The sequence below is a fragment of the Rattus norvegicus genome, chromosome X, assembly GCF_021556685.1.
Source record: "Rattus norvegicus strain SHRSP/BbbUtx chromosome X, alternate assembly SHRSP_T2T, whole genome shotgun sequence".
Taxonomy (NCBI): Eukaryota; Metazoa; Chordata; class Mammalia; order Rodentia; family Muridae; genus Rattus; species Rattus norvegicus.
The window spans coordinates 41546035-41569887 of record NC_141554.1 but is presented as its reverse complement, the minus strand read 5'-3'; the positions used below and the strand labels follow the sequence as shown (position 1 = coordinate 41569887).

Sequence of the window (23853 nt, the reverse complement as noted above, 5' to 3'; positions counted from 1 at the left end):
TCTTGGTCCATTATCTTGAGCCAGTAAATATCACTTGGGAAATGATTACGAGTGTTGTGGGACACTAAGGTTAGTTGAGCAGCCTTACACTGCACTATTAGAAATATATACCTCATTTAAAATATCTGGTACAATTCACAGTTCTGGGTTTCAAGCAAAGCACAAGTTTAATCTTCAGGGCTGGTAATAGGATGGATCAGTGAGGTACTTAGCAACCAGACACTGAATTCCCAGAACTCACATAAAAGTCAACAGAGAGGCCCAACTCCACAAAGTTACCCTCTGACCTCAATACACTATGGCCCCTGTGTACTCCTCCCCCATATCATGCACACGCAATCATTTTTTTTAAAGTTCAAACTTTATATCGAAGTATCATTTCAGGTTGAGATACTAAGTAAGATCCAATTACCAAGTTGGCAAAGTCACCATATGCTCTGAGGACCTTTGTAATTCCCGGGGTATGCAACTGGCTTTAGCCAGATTCCCCAAGGAAGCTTCCAGATTGCTGGAGTCAAAGCAGGCACCTTCACAATACAAAATGATTTTTGGCACCTCTCTTTTCTCTTCTGGCTATCTTAGTGGTCAGAGAACAAAAATATATAGAAATGCAGTAAGGTCATCTCTTCATTGGTATATGTGTGAAGACATCTGTGTAAATATCTGCGTTTTCCTGTTTTAATGAGAGAAACTGAATGAGAGGCTTTTCACTGGGGGAAGCCAGTGTTAGTCCTTCTAACTCTGTGACTTTGGACAGGTCGCCACTTCCCTGGCTCAGCTCCTATTCTAATCAAGTAGATTTAGGCTCAGCTCTACTACATACATCGGACAACAGAGTTCAGGTTCTTGGAATCTTGTGTAAAAGTTTCACTACCATCAATTGTCTTGGTTTGTCTTACTTAGCTTTCTATTTACTGAGTTTTAGAAAGTAAAAACAAGTTCCCTTTCGTTACGTTTGAATGCTGATTCAAAGAAAGCCGAATTAAGCCAATGCCAGGCCTCAGTGCCTGTGGTCTGGCGCTCTGCATGCAGTACTCTGTGGAAATCAGACTCTAGATCCCAAAACCCTTACATTTTATCCTTCATTAAAAAATGGGAGAGATATAAAAAAAATCCATTCAGTTTGGAAAACTGAAGGCATTATGATTTGTGGAAAGCTATTCTGAACTTAGTATAAATATTTAATAAAAACATTTAAGTCGAGAGGATGCTAGAGAATAGCAATTTTTCTATTACCCTAATCTATACTATTTAAACATCTAGAATTTGAACCAAATCTTGAATAATCAAGTTAGGCAAGATGTGTATACTTCATTTAGCCACAGGGCTTTAGGTTTAATGTTGGTTTGACGCAGACAGGTACTAAAATCTAAATTTATATACAAGCCAGCCTCAAGTCTTCTACTCTTACTATTTTCTACAACTTAATCACATCACAGGGTTGTAGGCATGCAGTTAACAAAACCCCACGAAATTATACCAGTGGCCAGGAAGAGGTGTTGGAAGGATAATGCTTAACAATAGGTAATAGTCTACAGACAATGGCAGAGTTTGGGTTTTTAGCATTTAAATTATTTTAAACATCCTAAAGCAAAGGCAATCCTATTTCTTCACTTCTTAACCCAGTTTCAGCAACAATAGAGTTGAGTGGCATTTTGATTTGACATTTCAATCTAGGCAAGTTTCAGTAAGAGATATAGGTAGCCTTTTCCACCCCCATGAACACTTCAGAAATACCATGTAACCATTAAAATGAAAGTGTAAAACACACACACACACACACACACACACACACACACACACACACACACACACTTTCCTCCACAAATGTAGGCTAAAAAGCTACAGTAAAATACTAAAATCCTGTTTGTGGTAGGTTGGGCAAGATTAAGGATGATGTTTTCTGTTTCACATTTTTTTTTCAATAATGAAATATTTTGGTGGTGGTGGAGATGGCGGTTTGAAGCGGGGTTTTATTATGTAGCTCTGGCTACTCTGAAACTCATTTTGTAGACCAGGCTGGTCATGAACAGAGATCTTCCTGCTTCTGTCACCTGAGTGCGGGGTTAAAGGCTTACAAGACCATGCTCTAAGCCCACTCATAGCTTGAAGTCATTTACTTTGAATGAAATACTTGCATTTAATAAGCAACTTAAAGAATGCTTTGCGAAGGTCTAGATTTAAAGCAGCTTTGAAAATAGAGCTGGAGAAATGGCTCAGCTTTTTAAGAGGATTCGCTGTTCTTCCAGAGGTCATAGTTTAGAGTCCCAGCATACACATGGCAGCTCACAAGTGTCTCTAGTTCCAGGGAAGCCAATGCCCTCTTCTGGTCTCTGTGGGCACCAGGCACATACATAAGGAACAAACACATGCAGGCCAAACCGCCATACACATTACTGATATATATAGCTGCTGTAATAAAGACAAACACACTTATAAGGTTTCTCAAACGGCTTTGAGAGAAATATCCTTAGTATGAGTTATATACTTTCCTACAATCGTGTTTCTTCTTCAGTTACCACTAAGCTGTATTTTCTAATTTTCATGATGGCCTGAAGGGTTCCAGAGGCATTTAGTCTACTCATCGGATAGATAAAGCCAGTGTGATTAGGGCATTTTTTTCTTTAAATGAAGGAGAACAAATCTTGTGTGAAATAAAAGTAAAGTAAAAACCCCAAACTATTAAAAGTGGCTAATTCAATGTTACTTAGGGTATAATAAAATGAAGGAAGGCAGGCTTTTTTTTTCTTTTTTTTTTTTTGAGTGAACTGTCCCTACTGGTGTCCTGGAGTCTGTCTTTCATCCCCACTTTCTCTTGTTACTAGCTAGATTAGAGTTTCCACTTGAGTGGTTCCACAAACTGATGAGTCCAGTCAAGTGGAGCTGGCCCATTGTTCAGATGCAGTTCCTAGAACCTGAGGTGCAGCCTGTCTCACAATGCCGCCGTAAGTGAAACACATTTTCTTCCTGAAGCCAGCCCTGAAATGTCAGATAAAATTGGACCCTCTGTGACTAGATAGCACGGAAGTCAGGGAAGAATGAGGCATGATGGTTATTTATGAATTTCAGGATTTCAATGTAAACCAAAACCATTTCCTAAGTTTTTGCATAGCTCTATGCTCCTAGCGAGACACAAATCCCCTGTCTTCATAGTTTTTACAGCAATCTAAATTCACATGTATAAGTAGTTTATTGAGAGAGGCTTAGAAGTATTTTCTCATCCAATTTAAGTTTCTTTTACTCCTTGAGATTCTGCTGAATCTAGAAAAGGCTTTGTGAGAAGATGGTAATGAAAGACTTCAGAAAGCTGTCTACAATATATCCCCTACTAAGAAATGAAGTCTGACTGCTCTGTGTCCAGTGTAACACATATCCACAGAATAACATAGAACACTATGGTACAGATAGACATTAGTCATATACTTACTGTTTGAGTTTTCTTCTTTTTCTTTTTCATTGACCTGAAAAAGCCTTGCTTCTCCTTTTCTTTGAGTTGATCGGAATGACTAATGTTTTCAGGACTTTTCCTAAATGAGAACACATTTTTAAAATCATATGTATCTTTGAATCATTCTCTTGCCACACTGTGACAAACATAATGAAGGTTGAAAATGTGTGATCCCAGATTCAATCAGCCATGAAGAATTGAGCCCACAGGTAAAGGTCCTCTAAAAAGCAGAGAGAACCGAATCTAATCAGCATGGGGAATGGCTGGTCTTTGGCTCAGGCTTGATCACACTGGCAATTTGAGCATTATTATAAATGATCTGTAGCTGCTCTTTGGGACCATTTTCCTGCTGCTGAAAATCTCTGAATTAGAAATTCTGTAAAATGCATGGCTTAGAGGATGCTTCCTCTGGAACTCTCCAAGGGAAAGAACAGAAACATTTTTCAATACCTTCATTTTTCTATTTACCTTTTAAAAACTAGCTCAACAAGTTTATTATTAGTAACGTGCCAAGTTACTAAACATAAAAAAACCCAATGCTGCTATAGAAACATTATTAATGGAAGAAAAAAATGCCCCAGACTGGAAAATTCCTACTTATTAAACTTTTAATCTATTACACCTAAATGAAAAAAGAATACTCAAGGAAAAAGATGTAGACATGATGTATGCTCAAGGTGTGTGTGTGTGTGTGTGTGTGTGTGTGTGTGTGTGTGTGTGTGTGTGTGTTGAAGAATCATTCTAGCTGAAAATACTGACATTAAGATTGATACCACATTAGGTCTCTGTGAGGCTAGGTTCATCCTCACCCACTGAGGCCAGACAAGGCAGCCCAGCTAGAAGAACATATACCATATACAACAACAGCTTTTGGGATAGGCCCTGCTTCAGTTGTTCCATATGAAAATCAAGCTACATATCTGCTACATATTAGCAAGGAGGCCTAGGTTCATCATGTGTATGTTCTTTGGTTAGTGGTTCAGTCTCTCAGAGCCCCCCAGGGACAGGGGAATACCTAGGGAGGCCTCCACTCTCTCAGAGGAGAAGGGGAGGGGATATGGGAGGAGGAACTATGGGAAGGGGATGGACCAGGAGGGGAGACAGCGATTGGAATGTAAGGTGAATAAATAAAAAAAATTAAATGTAATTTTAGAATTTAGGAAAGGAAGGAAGGAAGGAAGGAAGAAGGAAGGAAGGAAGGAAGGAAGGAAGGAAGGAAGAAAGAAAGAAAGAAAGAAAGAAAGAAAGAAAGAAAGAAAGAAAGAAAGATTGATACCCTATGCCTAGTCTTAACTGAAACTTAGTATGTCAAATTTGTTTGATATCCATGGGAGGCCTGTCCTTTTCTGAAGAGAAACAAAGGAGGAAATTAATTTAGGGGTGGGGTTGGAGGTAAAGGGAAGGACTGGGAGGAAAGTAAACTGCATTTAGGATGTACTATATGAGAAAAGAATACATAGAATAAAAAAATTAAAAAGATTGATACCACAGATAACACTAAGTATTTTAATAAAAATAGAAAATATTCAAACAGGAAATAAGCCAGGTGTGGTGGGAGATGCCTGTAATCCCAGCACTCAGAAGGATGAGACAGGACACTTGAGTTGAAGGCCAGTCAGCTCATCTTCCAAGGCTGACTATGAAACAAATCCCCAGTTTTTAAAACAAGAAAGAGGTAAAAAGAGGGGGTGGAAGTCACCTTGGTTTTGGACTTAAACTTGTTAAAAAGCTACTCAACTGGTATTATTCTTGGAAAAAACCTCACATATTTATATATTCCCTAAAAATAAGAGTGGTAGCATCATTAAAAGTAACAGTTAATTTATATTCATGGTTTCAGAATACTAGATAGCGATGAAGTGATTAGAATATCTAAGAAAAACATGAACAAAGCAGCATCCAGCTTTTTTCATTAAAATATGTAAGCCAGAAAAACTCTAAACAAACCATTACTGGATGCATGGCAGAAAACACAATGAAGCTATTAAAAATAAATCACAGCTTCAAAGAATACCCACTGACATGAAAGAATGCTTAAACTATAGTATTAAGTAAAAAATAATGATTTCAAGTTTTTTTTTATGCCAGATAAGTCCAACTACATGGCAAGAAGGTATATATATATAGAGGTATACAATGTACTTTTAATATTCATTTATTTACTTTTAAAGATTTATTTCTGTGTTTGAGCAATTAAGTCTGTATGTATGTACTGCTTGTTTTCCTGAAGCCCACGGAGGTCAGAAGAGGTTGTGGGATTCTGTGGAACTGGGGTTATGGATGGTTGTGAGCCACCAATTGTACTGAGAACTAAAGTTGGACCCTCTGTAGGAACCATGGGTGCTTTTGACTCGAGCCATCCCTCTAGCTGCCACATTCACTTTTTGAAAAAATGCAGGAAGAAATTGCAATAGAAATCTTGGCTGGAGTTGTGGCTCAGTGGACGAGCACTTGTACAATACTGGCAAGACCTTGGGTTCCATTGCCTGAACTGGGGGACAAAAATAAGCCAAGCCTTCTGGCATACGTTTGTGTTCCTAGGTATGTGACTACGGTGGGAGGATCACTTTAGCACATGTGTTTGAGAACAGTGTTCAACAGTGGTTAGATTACCCCTTCTCAAAAAAGAACCCAACCCCCCAAAAAACCTTAAAAGCTCTACCTGGGTGTAGAATATTCTCCTTTTAAATTTTAACTCTTCTTAAAGAAGAAACCCCACCCCAAAAAAACCATAAAAGTTCTATCTAGGTAGTAGAATTATCGATAAATTTTTAAATTTCTGAGAACACATTGAATAGTATGCTATAGGTCATCAATAAGGTGTTATTACAGCACAGAGTATTTTTGGGTTAGGGATATAGTTGGTGCTGCTGTAACGCAGCTGGTGAAATGTGCACCTGGCATGCACAAAGCCCCATGTTTAACTTCAGACCCACATAAACCCAACATGATGGCACACGGCTATAATCTGAGTACCCAGGAGCACCCCAGGCATTCTTGAAGTCCATTAGAACTTCCTATTTAAGCACCGCTTAAGTTCCAAGTTCTGAAGTACAAGTTCTATGATTCAATCTGGGAACCCAGAGCAGTGCCTTCATCACGTTGAAAGCTAGAAGCTTTAGATGTGGTTGCATGGGTACAAATGGGATGGTGGCAAGTTACAAGTTCTCTAAATGCAGGGCTGTACTATTGGGGAAAACATTACCTTCACAGCTTCATCAATACAGTCAAGGGCCAGGGTCTGGTGTGTGTGGGGGGGGGCAAACTGACATTAGAGCAGAATTTTAGTACCAGCAGGAAAGGAAAGAAGAGGACACCATTCCTAGGAGGAAGCAGAATTCTGCTTGGGAACATAAAAGTCTAGGATGAGGTAGAGAATAATGTTCAAGTGAGAGGCTGGAGAAGTTGAGGGTAAGAAAGAAGTGGGGCAGGAGAACAGTTCTGCATTTGCCATTGAAGAGTTGGTCCTGGGAAACGGGGAAGATGATGGATCAAAGAGCCTCCTCTGGGGTCTTTAAGGCACTGGATACACTACAGACTAGGTGGGACAGGAGGAATGATGAGTTCAACATTTTCAAGTTGAAGTAGACCAGGTGTGGGGGGTTGAGAGGTAGGTAGGAAAAGATTCTAGGGACCAAAGGGAAAAAGGAAATAAATTACCCGTGAACAAGATGAAAGCTAGGACTGGAGCACGAGTACTGTTTGCATTGTAAAAGACAGAAGAAAGCAAGCCTGAGCAAAGAAGGGGAGACACAAAGAAAATTAAGAACTACTCAGAAGCATGCACAGAAATAACAGAGAGAAAATAGCCTGGAAGAGAAAGGGAGAGAGAGCAGCTGCCCGGAACACAGGTACTTGAAAAGCTGTGAATTATACAATGGAAGAAGGAAGGAGCCTTGAACGAGCAGCATTAAGCCCACCAGGCGTGTGTGTGGCAACTATTGCCCTACCTGGATTTGTGGCTTCTGTAATTTCACCTGCTATAGTGGGCAGATTTGGGTAGCGCATACATTTCAGAGAGGGAAGCTTTGAGAAGGGTTATACATATAGTGACCTAGCCCATCACCTGGGGTAACAGCATTGATCAAAATAGTATGGCTACGAGGCCGAGGGAGGATATACAGTAAAGGATAAACAGACAGGGTCTCGCACAAAACTGTGACTCCTGTCATCTTGCCCAACAACTATTCCCAAGGGAGTTATGAAGAATGAGGGAAGTTGAAAGATTCACTGTAATCATGGAAGGAAGAAATGGAAACAAAAACTGACTTAAAGTTAATCAGCACTTACTGAGTATCATATTAGGTATTAGAGATAAAGAGAGAAATCAACCAAAGAGCCTGGCCTCTCACTCAAAACTGCTCCCAAACGCAGGATGCAGAGCAGTGGGAATGAGGCTGCACGGCCAGCCTGGAACTTTAGTATAACCCCTCTGGGAGCAGCATGGAGAGTGAGTGGGAGAGGAGGGGCACTGCTCTGTTATTCCTCCTGCCTCATCCCCTCCCCAGCAGTAACTAAGAAAGTCAGTGAAGGAGTCTATGAGAAAAACCACAAGACAGACTGACAAGGAAAAATATATTCATATATGAACAATATGATACAATATGTTTGTATTTTTGAAGCAAGATATTCATAACCTTGTGTAAAGAAAAAAAATAGTCATTATTCAAATGGGTTTCAGAGTTCTTTACTTCACTAGTCGGATTTTGAATCAACTTAGTTCAAGTATCCACTTTTAGCCCAATTTTGATGGCAGTTTTTCTAAACTAGTTCCATACTTTGTCATTTGTCTAGTTATTGTAAAGAAAATGCTATTCATTTTATAGGTGCACACTCTAAATTGATACCCATCTAAATCAATGCACAGGATTTTCCCAGGTCTGTGAAAAGATAAAGCACACAAGTGCTTTGCTCCATAGCGACTGCCTGTGATCCTTCTCCCCCTACACCCCCCAAACACTGTTGTGAGCTAGAAGCACATCATACCCTAACGACCTTGGTACTAACCGTTAAAACTGGGCACAAGGATGAATAAACAGCTTATAAGTGAGGACTGAATCGTTATCCTATTGGTAAGGATGATGAGTCTGACTGTTTAAGTCTATTTTTCTTGTTTTGAAATATTTTAGCTTATCTCCCATTTCTTAAGTGAATTCAAGACAACTGAGATAGCCAGAATAACAGCTCTGAGTATTAAACTACAACATCTATTTTTTGGTTTTAAATATGATATAGTATTTTGAACTTTCCATCACAGAAAATATGTACAGTGTACAAGTATTTTCTTCCCCAAAGAAATTTAAAGTGGTACTATTACAGAAACAGACTGGCCTGAGGTTATGTGATAGTTTAAGAATTGCATTTTACCATGTTTCTCTAATAAGACTTTTATGTTTGTGGTATCAAATGCGTAGTTCTCTCAGATATAAAGAATATGGTGAAACAGAGATCTTTGTCAAGAAAAAAATCAAGATGAGTCAAGGTTAATTAAAGATTAAATGATGTTAGATGTGATACATGAAGATGTGCCACAGAAACATTAATAGGAGGAGAAAAGAATAAAAAAAGAGAGCCCATTTACAGCTGGGGATTCTGGAATCTTCTTAAACACATAATGGCAACATTAGAACAAGGAAGACTTGATGATGTCTTGGCTAAAGATTAACATCCCAACTGTACTTTTGATTATTTTGAAAACAACCAATTTCATAAATATACATATATACACACTCTCATCTAAAGTCCTATTCAGAGACATTAGAACACTTGGTTATCATATACTAGGCCCTATATTCAGCCCCCACAACCAAACCAAATCAAATCCGTCAAACATGCACAAGTACCACCCCCCACACACATATACCACATTGCTAAGGATGTCTACTTTTGGATCCCCACCCCCCTACCCCAGGCAAGGCATTGAGATAGAATCACGCTACATAGCTCAGACTAGCTTTAAACTGGCAGTCCTCTCATCTCAGTCTCCTAAGTGCCGGAATTACACAGTACCACCATGCTGGCCAGTTCATAGTTTCATTAAATTTTTATGTGACTAGCCTACTTTTCAAAGGATTAGGCCAGTCTAAGATTGATACTGTTTTAGATTGTTCCCACTGGGTCATGCAAACAACCAAGAAAAAACAGTTCCTCCCCTGCATCTGCATTTGACATTCTGACAGGCTTCTCAGGGTTTGTCCAAGCCACACCTGAAAATGGTCAACACTGAAAACCAACAAAAGCTAAACCTGTTTTCTTATGTTTTCTACACACCAGGGAGGAAAACACAGTCACAAAGAGGTATGGAAGTTTATGAGCAAAGTTAAAATCAAAAGGGTCAACAAAGCATGGAAACATTAAATATAATAACCAAAGCTACTAACACAGTGAGCCGTTCCAGTGCCAGGTACCACTGTAGGTGCCTTTTTAACATCACATCATGTAAATATCATAACAATTCCAGATGGAGCGCTGGTGTTCTGTGTCCCTGCTCCATGTTACATGTGTGCAGCAGCAGGTATGCCCTCCTCCTTTCAAGCTTCAGTGTACATGGAATGGGAGTAGCCCCTCCCTCAAAGGGCAGCTATGAGAAAGAACTAAGGCAGTGCATACAGAGGGCTATGCAAAGTGTCAGGACCAAGTTCACTGTCAATGAAGGAATGAACGAATATGATGAAAGACTTATCTGTTAGTTTTTCTTTTACATGCTACTTAATAGAAATTCTGAAAACCCTGTGACATAACATGTTTTTCTTAAGGAAAAAAAAAGATCTAGTGGGTAAAAGAATACTAAAAAGTCTATCTTGCATGCCTTTGCATTTCCAAATCTACAATTAGCAAAAGGAAGAGTAAGACCAAACCACTCACCACGGATCAAATCCTGGTTGTCTTTTTGAATGATTTGTGCCAGAACTACTATCCGATGGCAGAGAAGAAACTCGAGTGGACACATTATTTTCATGGAAAGAATTGTCTGGTCGTGGAGATGGCACTAAATGAAAGAAAAAGGAAAGCATTACTGAAGTACTTTGTGGCTTTAAGTAGTTCTAATGTTATTCCACTGCATTTCTTGGACACAAACAAAAAGTCATCTTCTGCCTTTCCAGAAGTTCTGTTTCCCGAGTATGGAGGTGGGCCAGGCAAATTTCCCTCGTCAACTGCTTACATGGTTACAGGGTAAGTCATAAAGATTTCAAAGCAGAAACCTGAGATGTCAGCTGATGTACTGAAGAATATTTGGGGACATTGTAAAATGGGGCATCATCTAAAATATGACTATTGTAACAGCACCCTCCCCCAAAATGCTTTGTTGGCATTCTTTATAGTTGAGGCTTTCTCATTACAGGTCTAACTATGCAAAATCCATTCTTAGTCCAATATACTTAATAATAAGTGTATTGGAACATACAAATTGCAGTTTAAGACTTGATAATGTAAGGGTGTATACTTAGATCTTTAAATTGTAAGGAAATTTGGCCATTTGCACAAATACATTCTTGGAGCAAAACTGAACAGAAATATAGATTATGATGTATTGAGTGATTCTGCTTTGGGGAAAGAGGTAACCATGTTTTCATCAATTTCTAAACTTGGCCATTCTACAGATTTCATCACAAAAGTAATATATACATTGTATACCAAGATGGCTGACACCAAGCAAGGAAGTGCTTGCTAGATGTAATTCCACTGTTCAAGAGACTCAGGCAGGAGGACTGAATGAGATCAAGGATAGACTAGGTTAGAGTGAGTTCAGGTCATTCTGACTAGGTTATAGTATGATGTTGTCTTATACTGATGTTGAGGCAACAACCACATATTTATACAGGGGATTACATCCATGTATTATAGTTTTTAAGGTAAACAGTTAATAGTATGATTTCTTGTCACTTCCCAAATATTCTTATTGCTATTTAACCCACCTCCCACCTGCTTCTGTACTTGCCTCCTCTCTTTTCACATTTCCCTGATCAGATCACCTATCCCCTGCTATTTCCCTCTCTACTGTTCCCTGACCTTGGCAACGATCCCATTTTAATTTCCTGTTTGCTTTACAGAGCCCAGAGATCCTGAACTGGAACTGACCTACATGCCTCTCCCTGAGGACTAGCTTTCATGATACCAGAAGGTGCCATCCAAATTTCTAAAAGAAGGAGACATCAACAGTCCTACTGTGGGGGTTTGAATAAGGATGTCCCCACAGACTCATAGATTGGAATGCTTGGTTACCAGGGAGTGGCACTATTAGGAAGCACTGTTAGGCATTGTTGGAGGAACTGTGTCACTGGGGGGTGGCTTTTCAGGTTTTTCCAGATGCTCAAGTTAGGCCCAGTTTCTCTTTCTTCCTATTGCCTGCTGATCTGGATGCACAATTCACAGCTAGCTCTCCAGCAACTAAACATTTGGACTGTAATCCAGACCCATTGAAATATTCTCCTTTATGAGAGTTGCTATGATCATGGTGTCTCTTCACAGCAATAAAACTCCAACTAAGAAATCTACCCAGCTATAATGCCGATGAACCACATCAATGACCAGCAAGGCACAATAACTTTAAGGGTACAGTAACGCTATGTATACCGTGTCAGTAGCCAAGAGCTTTTGGATTATACTGAAGACCTGCTCAATTAGAGGGAAACCTAGCCAGCTACCCAGTGAAAGCATGGATCTTGGAGGAGAATCTATAACTACACTCCTCAGCAATAGATAGAGACTACTATAGAAAACCACACTTAGTCAAAATGCAGAGCTGTGGCACCCAGTCCTAATGGATACATCTATAATACATCCTGAACCTAATGCTTAGGGAACATTTTAGAAGAGGGAGGGAACAGATTTTAAGAACGATAGGATCAGGAAATTTGCTATGAGACTGTGTCCCATGGGAAGATAAAGAAGTTACATCACAAAATCTTAGCAACATTCAGAAGCATGAGTTGAGCAAGGACAATACCAAAGGATATGTCAAAGTAGACAGAGAAAAGCCCAGGAGGCCTCTATAGGCAACTGAGGAAAGCTGGGAGCATGAGAGGTGCCAAAAGATCAGCCCTGGAAACATATGTACAAGTAACATACGGAGTGAGAAGGTTACAGTTAGGAATATATGTTACACATATGCATATGCTATAAAAATTAATGAAAAAAGAAACCATGTATTTGAAGCAAGCAAGGTGCTGGCATAAAGGAGACTCTGGAGGGAGGAAAGGGAAGGAAGAAATGTAATCATAATCTCAAAAATAAATTAAAACAACACCACAACAAAAAAATGACACCATTTTCACTTGCCTCTAGATAAGAAACCTGGATAAGAAAGTAGAATGAACCTATTCTAGAAACATCTTTCCAGATATATCTAGAAACATCTGTCATTTTTTTAAAACCACTCTTTTTCTCTGGGACATACCAGTATCATTGAAATGACAGATGTCTCTAAGTCTTTCATTTAGTTTAAACTCTCCTTTCTATTACTGAATTTTTTTAAAAAAAAATGCTACTTGCCAAATCTCAAAGTAGATTATGAGATAAGTGAATGTTTTTCCCATAGTAACCAATTCAATCTATTTGTAACTAAAATGGATTTGGGTGTAACCCAAAGACTATTTTGTTAATTTAAAACTCTACTTCCATTATATTAAAATACTCCTCTACTGGACATGATAGCACACAACTATGATTCCAGTATTGAAATATAAAAAGAGGAGGATAAAAGTCAGCTGGAGGCCAGCCTGGTCTACATGGATAGTCCCTACCCCCAAAAGAAGGATATTTTCTCCAATCATTTGTATAAACAACAAATTACAGATGATTTTAAAAGAAAATCCTTACACTGAAGATGTTTTTACTCATACACTCAAGACAAGAAAAGTAATTAACTTTAGTCTGAATTAAAAGTTTAGCCTTGGGCTGGAGAGATGGCTCAGCGGTTAAGAACACTGGTGGCTCTTTCAGAGGTCCAGAGTTTATTTTCAGCAGCCAGATTGTGGCTCACAACCATCTGTTAGGTGATCTGAGTCCCCTGTCTGGTGTGCATGAAGACAGACCACTCACATTTATAAAATAAATGAACAAAAAAAGGTTAGCCTTATAAGATTCTAAAGTCACGGGGCTGGGGATTTAGCTCAGTGGTAGAGCGCTTACCTAGGAAGCGCAAGGCCCTGGGTTCGGTCCCCAGCTCCGAAAAAAAGAACCAAAAAAAAAAAAAGATTCTAAAGTCACCATGGAATTGAGTGGGGTGGGGATTAAGAAGTATAGTTGATGCCTAGTGTTTTTCCAAAGGTAGAGGTGGGAGAGAGCAAATAATAGCCTAATAATTCAACTCACATCTCTTCCTGAATAACACGTGTATGCATTTATTTAGCTTAGATTCCTAATTTTAATTACCAAACAGTTCTTTGTGTCCCCTCTGACCCCAATTGAAAGTCTCCATCTGTCTGTAACATGGGAAAGAGCAGGAGGTCAGGCAATGTGGACATACAAGTCAAGACTGTCTTATGGACTTTTCATACCCGAGCCTCCTCCTCATATGCCACCAAAGCACTGGGATTCTCAAATATTTGGCACTTTATCATCAGGTACAACCTCAAAGGGTTGTCTTTCTTTATTAGGTCTCTGCTAAATTCACAGAACTCAAAAACCATGTTTTAGTCATCTGTTCAACAACAAAGTGTATTTTTAAGATACTCTTGAAAGATTTTTCTTTAATTCATCTGATAACTATTTATGGAGCTGTGCCAGGCAGTTCCTTGCCTCTCTCTTTCCTTTCCTCCATCTCGCTCTTTCAGGATCAAATGCAGGGTTTCACACATGCCAGGCAAACATTCTATCGCTGATCCCTGCCTCCATCCTGTGAACTCAGAATAGTCAAGAGGTTCAAAAACCTGGCAAAGAAACACTGGAACTAGTGCAATGTGTTCAGGAACAAAAACAGGGCACCGTGAATGGAACAGAGAAGAGATACTGCTGGGGTAGAATAGGGAAAACTGTCACACAGAAACAACTAGTGCCAGCAGGAGAGTAGTCAGTCCAGGCCATGGAGACAGCCAGGTGTGCCTGGGACTTGTAGGTAGAGGTAGGTGGGGAGCAGACAGAGTGGACCACATGGATTTGATTATAAAAGCCTGGAATGGCACCTCATGGGATTTCAATTTTGCTCTGTTATCAAGCATCCAAAGGCTTCTGAACAAGTCAGAGCTAAGGTATTGGGGTACAATTGTGGGCTACTGGGGGCAATGGATATCTGCTCTATTTCTTTCTCCAGTAGTACCATTATCTGACTGCCCTAGAGAATTACTATACTTGCTGGCAGTGTCTTTTGTAAAAGTGAGAATGAGGATGGATATTTTTATCTGTCTTATCTACTAACATTCTAGGCATGTCAAAACTTTTCATATAACAATGTTACATTGCCATGTATAATATTCACACTTTAGAAACAGACAATCAAAATATTTTTAAAAATCTCAAACTCGGTAGGTTGGCATACACCTTTACACTCAAGAGGCTGAGATGGGCAAATGTTTTTGAGTTTGAGGCCAGTCTATACCTATAGTTCCAGGCCAGCCTATGTCTACACAGTGAGACCCTGTTCCAAATAAAAGTTATATATATTCTACACACACACACACACACACACACACACACACACACACAGAGAGAGAGAGAGAGAGAGAGAGAGAGAGAGAGAGAGAGAGAGAGAGAGAGACCTTCATATAGCTCATCATGGCATGGGAAAGATTGATTACACCAGGTCTCATGGCCTGAGACTAATCTCCTGGACCTACATGGTAGACAAAAAGAACTGAGTCCTATAAGCTGTCCTCTGACCTCTATGGGTATACCATGGCCTATGTGTCTCCAGCCTCAAAATAAATACATATAATTTTTAAAATTCTCATGTTTTATGGATGTTTATAATTTGGTGTGGAGCTGTGTTCATAGCTCTCATGTAGCCACACTATACATATGGATGGCAGGTTAGAGATTTTTTTTTTATAGGTCAATATCTAGCTTCAGAAGGATCATTCTGAGGACTGTTTGGATGGGTGTCTTGAAGACAGAAACTAATCAGGGTCCCAGCCAGAAGAGACAAGGGACTAAACAATGATGGTGACTAGGGGCAAGGAGAATTGGTAGATGATGGCAACACAGGTGACACTGTTGGTCTGAGGTTCACTGGAGCAGTGAAGAAATGGTGGTGGACAAGGAAAGGACACGGACTCAGCAGAAAACAGAGGAGGATTCTAGTAAATATGGGGTGGGCATGGCTTACCTCTATAAAAGCTACCAACTCTCCTTGGGACAGGATCATTGTACAGATGCCGATTTTCTTTGGGAGCCGTGCCGTCGTCAGAGTGTGGGTCATGGTATACTCCACCCTGAGATAGGAAACACGGTTATGAATGTTAAACCATGGCTTGATGATCAGTGCAGCTTACAACAAAGCCCAGCAGTACCTATATTTTTTGATCTTTTAAAGGAAAAGTCAGGCTTATGTCACAAAGAAAACTACTTATTTTCTAAGTAAGTTGAATTAATTTGCGGGAGATTGGGTGTGGATAAGGTTGAAAAGCTAGGCTGTAAGGATGCCGAGTGAACGGTCCTCACAGACCAGACTATGGGATGTTAAAAACTCTGAAGAGCTCAGACCTCAGATTTCTGACGGGTGTGGAACGAAGAGGTGCCTTCTCGGGAGGACTCTTTTACAGAAGGTCTTGCCACAGTCATTTCTGGAGGAAGCTGTTCTCCAGGCTGTAAGTCAAATTAAAAAAGAGTTATAGAAGCTTCCTATCTCTAGGGATGAAAACGCATCATGGTCTTCATTCAATACAGCTAGGACCTTAACCAGCTAAAATACAAATCATGGGGTGACTTCAACATAACTCATTCCATAAAAAAGTAAAATGGATGTAAAATAAGTCCCGCAAATTTTAACAGATAGCGAGATTCTCAATAAAGTTAAGGCAAGTAAGGACTTCATTAGTCTGAAAATAGTTCAATTAATTATTTAAAACAACAAAAGAAATCACCTTTCTATCTAGACAGTAACAGCTCTAAGCTTAGCGATTCTATCAGTCAATCTAAAAGTGTTCTTACAGATTTCAGGCTGAGTTCTCTGAAAGGAAAAATGCAGAGGCCAAAGTATTTTTCCAGGAGTCTTATGCAGCAGATGCAGAGGTAAATAAATGTTTTGTGAATGCGAAGAGGGTTAGAATAAGCCCTGTTAATGGTTTTTGTCTTCAGAGTGCCCACCTCCTATAGTTTATGGTGCTTCTTGCTCGCTTCACCCTCTCCAGGACAGTAGCTCATGTGCTCAATGCATTTCTTTGGCATGGTCATGATGGTGCTTATATCTAGAGATGCTCCCACTCCCTAGCTCCCTCTCAAGTAGGCTGAGTCATAACCCCAGCACAGCAGTGGGTCTTGAACAGTGTCCAAGGGAGAAAAATAGATCCCATTTGCTATCCTGGGTTAGGAGGGTTAAGGAACACAATTAGAGGGAGCTGGCTGCTTTCAGCATGTACATACTATCCATAAAATGTATTATCTCAAGCCTAGGTATTATACATTAAATGTTTTAATTTAAAAGCTGGAATAAGATCTAGTACCCTCCCCTACCTTCCTTCCCACCACTGTATTTAAAAAATTTTGCAAAGAAATTAATTTGGTGCAGCCTTTCTTCTTTCTACTTCGCCACCTGTACTGTTCTGTACTGTTGACAAAGGCCAGAGTAAGATTTTTTTTAAGGAAATGAGTTATTTACATTTAAACTAAACACAGTGAGCGTCCCCATACTTTTGAAAGTAGTGACAATACTTCCCAGGAGAATGAGCACCACAGTTTACTCACAGCCCTTTCAAGCCTTCCAAGCCACCTTCTAGCCTTTAATTGTGGCCTTTCTTAAGGCTTGGCACTGCACCTCCTGAACTGGACTGAAGTAACAGCAGGATATGTGCTAAGCCCCAGTAATTGTTTATAATTAGTTTAGGACTATAATGTTCAGAGAAATTGATTTTCTGAAATCTCTGAGAGCCAGTCATTTGTCCGATTTCCAAGGGAGGCTGCATTTCATTTTTCTTTTGTTTAACACTTGCCTCGATGCCAACAACGTGCTTGGTTTTGGTCTCCAACTCCCTTCTACAGGCAGTGGCCAGGCCCTAGAGATATTTCTAGATATTCTGGGTTCTCGTATCTCTATAGTGAGTTCCCAGGACTACTCCTAACCATTCCTATAATTTCATTTAAAGCTTCTGCAAATACCTCCTGCCCCACCTTTAGCTGGGCACTAGGCTATCTTGCCACAATTTTATACTAGGGGACGTGAAATTGCCTCAGAATCCCAGTTCTACCTTGAACTACCAACTGGGGAGAGTCAGGCAGCTTACCCATCTCCTATGAGTCTCAATGGAGAGGGAGAGTGTTGAATTCAGGAGCTTTAAAATCCCTACCACAATGCCAAAAAGGACCTCCTAGGAAAGAAACCCTTCAACAGTACAAGTGGCAAGCGTGGCTGTGTCTACTGCACAGCCCTTGAGATCCACTCTGCTTTCATACCGGCACTCAATCCTCACCTCATATGAGAATTGTTCAGCTCTTACATTTTCATTCCAACAATGGGAAACCAGTCAGGATCCATGTAGCACCACGTCCTCCTTCCTCTTTTTAGTCCTCTTTCCTGCTGTTATCACTCTCCTCCCCAAGTGAAATCTCAACCTTCGCTCGCAGAAGTACCTGCTCAGATTCCCCCTCTCTGGGAGCCTCCATCAGGGCCTATGCTGAACTGACAGAATTGCTTCCACCTTTTTATTTATTTTTTAACACACAAGCATACTTCTGCATGGCTACTGGTATAAAAGTGTACAGTATTAGAACAAATCATTTGTTGCCTAGTGTCCCCTTTCAGTCAGCATACTTCAAAACAACAGGGACACTTTAATTTCATCTTTCCAATCAGGGTTCTTGTGATGCTTACCCTGGCTTCATTCTTCATCTATCTACATAGGTTAGCTACATCGAAGCCATTTCAGACTGTGCCTGCTCACGTGACCTCTCCCTGCTCTCTAGGCCTATTCATAGCCAGTGCTCTAGTAATGTAGGCCTTAATGATTTTGTAGGTTAACAAGTAAAATGCTTAGCATGCAAACCTGATGACCTGCGTTAGATCCCTAAAACCCATAAAAGGTGGCTGGAGAGAACCAACTCCGCCAAGTCACCCTTCCATGTGCATATCTATGTATATCCCTTGCCCCATGTCATACATACATACATAATTAAAAAACCTCAAGGGGCCAGAGAGGTCAGCAGTTAAAAACATATACTGCCTTTGCAGAAGACCTGTGTTTGGTTCCTAGAACCGATGTCAGACGGCTCACAACTTTCTCTAACTCTAGCTCCAAAGGTATGTGATATCTCTGGCCTCTGTATGTACCTGTACTTATTTGCTCATAATTAAGACACAGATATATACATAATTTTAAAAATCTTTTAAAATATGAAAGACTGGCCTGAAGTTAAACGTACCTAGTTTAAGAATTTTTTTTAAAATTAAATTCAGTTAAGATACTTGGTATTAGATGTGCTTGTTGACAGGAGCCTGATATGGCTGTTCCCTGAGAAGTCCTACCAGCATCTGACCAATACAGGTGCAGAGACTCACAGTCAACCATTGGGCTGAGCCTGGGACCCCAATGGAAGAGCTAGTGAAGGACCAAAGGAGCTGAAGGGGATTTCAACCCCATAAGAAGAACAATATCTAACTGGACCACCCAGAGCTCCCAGAGATTAAACCACCAACCAAAGAGTGGAGGGATCCATGGCTCCAGATACATGTGTAGCAGAGGATGGCCTTGTTTAGCATCAATAGGGAGGCCCTTGGTCCTGTGGAGGCTTGATGTCCCAGGGTAGGGGAATGCTGGAATAATGGGGTGGGAGTGGGTGGGTGGGTAGAGGAGCACCCTCATAGAGGCAAGGGGATGGTGGAGAGGAGGGATGGGATAGGGGGGTTTGTGGAGGGGTAACCAGGAAGGGGGTTATCATTTGAAATGTAAGCAAATAAAATGATTAAGGAAAAAAGAAAAAAAAGATACTTGGTATTAGAAAAAAAGTTTAAACAAATGTGGTTTAGAAAGATTAGATAAAAACAACCCAAATTTTGAAATAAGTAAAAGCTAATCCATATTGCTAATTTCAATAAATGGTTAGTCATCAAAATATGTCAGAAATGAACAATTAAGAAATACATTCCTATAAATATTATTCTTTTTGAAACAGGGTCTCACTGTGTAGCCCTGGCTAGCCTGGAACTCACAAAGATCTACCCGTCTCTGCTTCCCAGGTGCTAGGACATGCCTGTGTCTGTGCCACCAAACACAGCTAAATTATGATTATTTTTAACAGAAATAATCCAAAGAGTGCTTCCATTCACTGTTCAATGAAAGTCAGGCTGATTGCAGTAGGGAGAACTGCATAGCAACCTTATAAATATTCCTTGTAACTCTTTCCCAAGATAAGCCGCTAGATAGATCAAAATGCCAAGTGGTACCTGGGGTGATAACAGCTGCAAGCTGTTGGCTCTGGCTGCCATCCCTTGCCCTATGCTCAAGCTTCCGTCAATGCCTTTAGCTCTCACTTTGTCCCGGGTCACATACATGGAATGCCTGTGAGGACGTTGTTGAGAGGAGAAGGGGCTGGTATAGCCTAGCCCATAAGAAAATGATTCATGAGGTGCAGACAGCGAATGTGAATGGCTGCTATCCATGTGTTCAGGCAGCTTCAACTCTTCCATGGTTTTTGAGTGTCTGGTGGTGGTTCGCCGGGAGTCCAGAGTGCCCTCATTTCGATTATTTCTCCCGGAAGGGCTGAGCAAAGTTCTCGTATCAGTGTGCCTGGTGGGTGTTGGGCTGGTGGGAGAGTTCAAGTCCAAACAACTGGATGGGAAATATCTACTGGTATTAGTCTCTGTGATTTGGGCTCTGGCTTCTGAAAGGTTGCTCACAGACTTGGAGTCACTCAAAGCCCCATGGCTTTTGGCCTTTGTCCTGTAGGATGGACTCCTGGAAGACTGGGGGATGGTGTCAATATAGCTGTGCCGACTCTGCTTCTCACTAGGCTGCAGTGTCCCAGCTTTGCTCTGGGAACTTTCCATGAATGAGTGTCTGTTCTGTTGAGATCTGGTGCTGGACTTGAGGTACTTTGTGCCTGGACCTTCTGAAGGCTTTGGGTCAATATTGAAGTCAAACTCTGTTTTGGACTTGGCTTCTTTTGGACTGAGAAGGTGCGGTATATTGTTGTTTGTGAGATCTTTGCTGGAAGACCCAGGCTGGGTACTTGCTTGGTACGTTTTGGTGTGCATTGGACTGAGAGTTGCTCCAGCAAGGTTTCCATTTAGGAAGCTTTCATTTGCAGGCAGGCCTTCCTCAGCTCTGGGCAGACCCACACTTAAGTTCTGAATGTCCTTGCTGTTGGATCTGTGATGAGTCTGTAAAGCACCACCCTTGGTGGATTGGCTTCTATATTTAAAACAAAGGAAGCAGATCAGTTCCTTTCAACAGGACGCCAACAGTCTAATGTCTAAAACACATAAGCAAACCCACAGTACACTAAAGAAGGCCATATAGAAAACCCTGCATGGCTCAGGGAAGGAAGGAGGGAGAGAATTTAAGAGCTGGAGAATGGGAAGGGCTGTGATTGGCTGGATCTGACATGGTTGTTATCGTCACTGCAGCAAGACTGGGCCCATCAACCCTGCATCCTGGATGCAGGACATGCAAGGCCCTACCCTCCCAGAGGAGCTATATAGACACTTAAAAGTTACAGAGAGAGAGGTAATCATATTCTTTGGTGCTGTAGCCACTGATACATGGCTCTGCTCAGCAACCCCTTATGTGTTCATAAAAGCAGCCCTAATTATATGCATTATGCTGGACACACACACACACACACACACACACACACACACACGCACATACACCATGAGAGTCAGACAGGGACTTGGGAAGAAGAGATTTGTTGGAAGGAATAAAAGGATGAGAAGATAATAGCAATGTTTTGATTAAAGAAAGAAGTATTTTTCTAAAAAGGGGGAAAAGTAGGCACTCAAATGACTAAAATTGCTAAATATCTCAAATGTGACCTTATCAATAACAGGCAGGTTTCTCAGACTAAGTCACTGAACGAGATAACTCACTTCCTGATGAAGCTGTTTTGGCATGCTTAACCACTTGTCTAGCTTGCTGGCTGCCAACACGGTTGCTGATGCAGACTCAGGTAAAGTATGCTTTGGCTATGACTGCCTGGTACAGAATAGCTAGTAAGAGTAAGAGAGCTGGCAGACTGCTGGCAATCCCTTTATATCTGTTTGAATGTCAGGAGGCAACACTTAGACTTGAAGGTTACTGAGTTCCTTAAACTTCATATTCTTTGTATAACCTGGAGGCTGCTTCACATACATACTCACAGTAGTTACACACACACACACACCCCAACATCTTTTCTTTAGCCTGTAGCGTCAACGAGGGAGAATTCTAGTGATGTAAGGAAAATGACGCTCTGAGAGAAATGTGAACTGACTAGTGAGGTTTGTTAGAAAACATGATCTGTGTTTATGGTTTAGAGAAGTGGCAATTCCATTGGGCTCTTGAGATAGCTCTTTGTACATTAAACAGAAATGCATCGCTAACTGTTTAGATATTTCTGTGTAAACTAAACAGGAATGCTATACTGGAACACAGGGTCTTAAGTGCTAATTGCTTGGTGAAAGGCACACTTTAGTCACTTCTTCATTTCACACTTCATTATTCCAAAGTGACTGAACACTTCTTTAGAACTTGAAGCTTCATTTCCTAGCTAGTGTAATATACAAATAGCTGCCCAGAGAGAAACCTTGTCTTCAGCTCGAAAGCAGAAAATGACATTCTAGAAAAGACAGCATGTTGTAACAAAGGATGAGATTGTGGCCTGACATAGGTTTCCAAGTTAATCATGATTTATTCATTTTTTTACTGTGAATTTAGAAAATGTTGCAAGTATTGCTACTGGTGAAGATCGATTGATTTGAAGATTTTTTTTCCATCGCTAGTTGGAAAAAAGTCCTTTAGGGATGTTGTTCCTATTTAATAAGAATGGCAACCCACGAAACTATGTCTTCTCATTTCCCCAGTTTTAGAAAGGAATTACAAAGGTAAATTATGTTTGTTTTGTTAAATGATATACAGGAACATGTGTTCAGATTGATAAGGGACAGTGCATACATGATAGAATCTGCAGAGACTGATTTCAGGGATGTAAAATAATTTACCAAACATGTACATACACAGAAGGGGGTGGAAGGAAAGAAAGAGTGCTTTATTGAGATATATTGGGTGTATCTCAAAGGGTCTACTGGGTGGGCAAGCTCCTGAACAGAGAGAATCCAGTGTTGGATGAAGGGTAAGCTTTTTGCAGCAGTCAAAAAGGAAAGTGGCTAGGTTTTATTGGATGATCCACCTATGTGTCATATCTAGTGGACATTTCCTTAATTTGCTAAGAAATAGACTATGGTTTTGATTTTTGAATCCAGCCCTTAACAGCCGAGCTATCTGTGCAGCCCCACTCTTGCCTTTACTTAAGGTTGGTTACCCGAGTCACTAGGGGGCAGACTCTCGATGCTTTGTTAACATGGAGTATAACTGGGGCAGACTACGGGTAATACTGACAAGGTAATGGTCCCGCGTGCAGACAGCAACCTTCTTCTGAGCTCCATCTGCTCTAATGTTAGAAAGGCTCAGCAGTGGTCTCCACCCGACAACAGCATCCAGCCAGTCTATGTACCCTACAGCCATCAGGTTTTAAAGCACCAGAGTTGCCTGATTATTTATAGCTTGGCAGCCAAAATAACTCAGCAACTTTTCAAAAACTCAATTATGATTTATAAGCTTCTGCACAGACAGATTTGAGTAAATATGTTGGCTACTTTCAATACTCTCTCCAGTCCTGGGCCTCAAGATCACAGCACTGGAGACTATGTCCCTCAGGTTCCTAGCTGGCTATCCTCTGGTAGGGCTAACCAGGAGAAAGAAGTGCCACAGGAAAAGGGAGAAGAAGGTTGTGGGCAGGGTGGATAGTGACAGACTTCCCTGTTTCTTCCTGGACACATGCCCTGACACAGGTCTTAGTTCAATCCTTCCACAGGGCTCCTTGTGCCAAACTCTAGTTTTCCCTGAAATCATATTTTCTCCCTTTCCTCTGCAGATGAAGGTATAGCAATGACAGAAATGCTTTAACCATAAATGAGGACCAGGAAAGGATAGAGAACAGTGAAAAAAGCTACTAGAGCTTCTAGAACCATTAAAATCACTACCACAAAAACCTGTGATCTTACATGTATTCACAGCAATATAAGAGAAAGGAAACTATAAAATTAAGGCAAAAACATCTGT

General features: G+C 40.6%; 1 protein-coding gene across 4 annotated transcripts in view; it reads right to left on the bottom strand.

Moving 5' to 3' along the window:
- The window catches only part of Cdkl5 (cyclin-dependent kinase-like 5), a 223980-nt gene that overhangs the window by 43273 nt on the left and 156854 nt on the right, over positions 1-23853 (bottom strand). For all 4 annotated transcript variants that reach the window (NM_001421533.1, XM_087598823.1, XM_087598824.1 and 1 more), the window contains exons 12-16: positions 19980-20946; positions 16088-16189; positions 15711-15816; positions 10313-10436; positions 3428-3527 (exon numbers count right to left, since the gene is read on the bottom strand). In NM_001421533.1, coding sequence (NP_001408462.1) covers positions 3428-3527; positions 10313-10436; positions 15711-15816; positions 16088-16189; positions 19980-20946 — 1399 coding nt within the window. The remainder of the gene's footprint in view (positions 1-3427; positions 3528-10312; positions 10437-15710; positions 15817-16087; positions 16190-19979; positions 20947-23853) is intronic.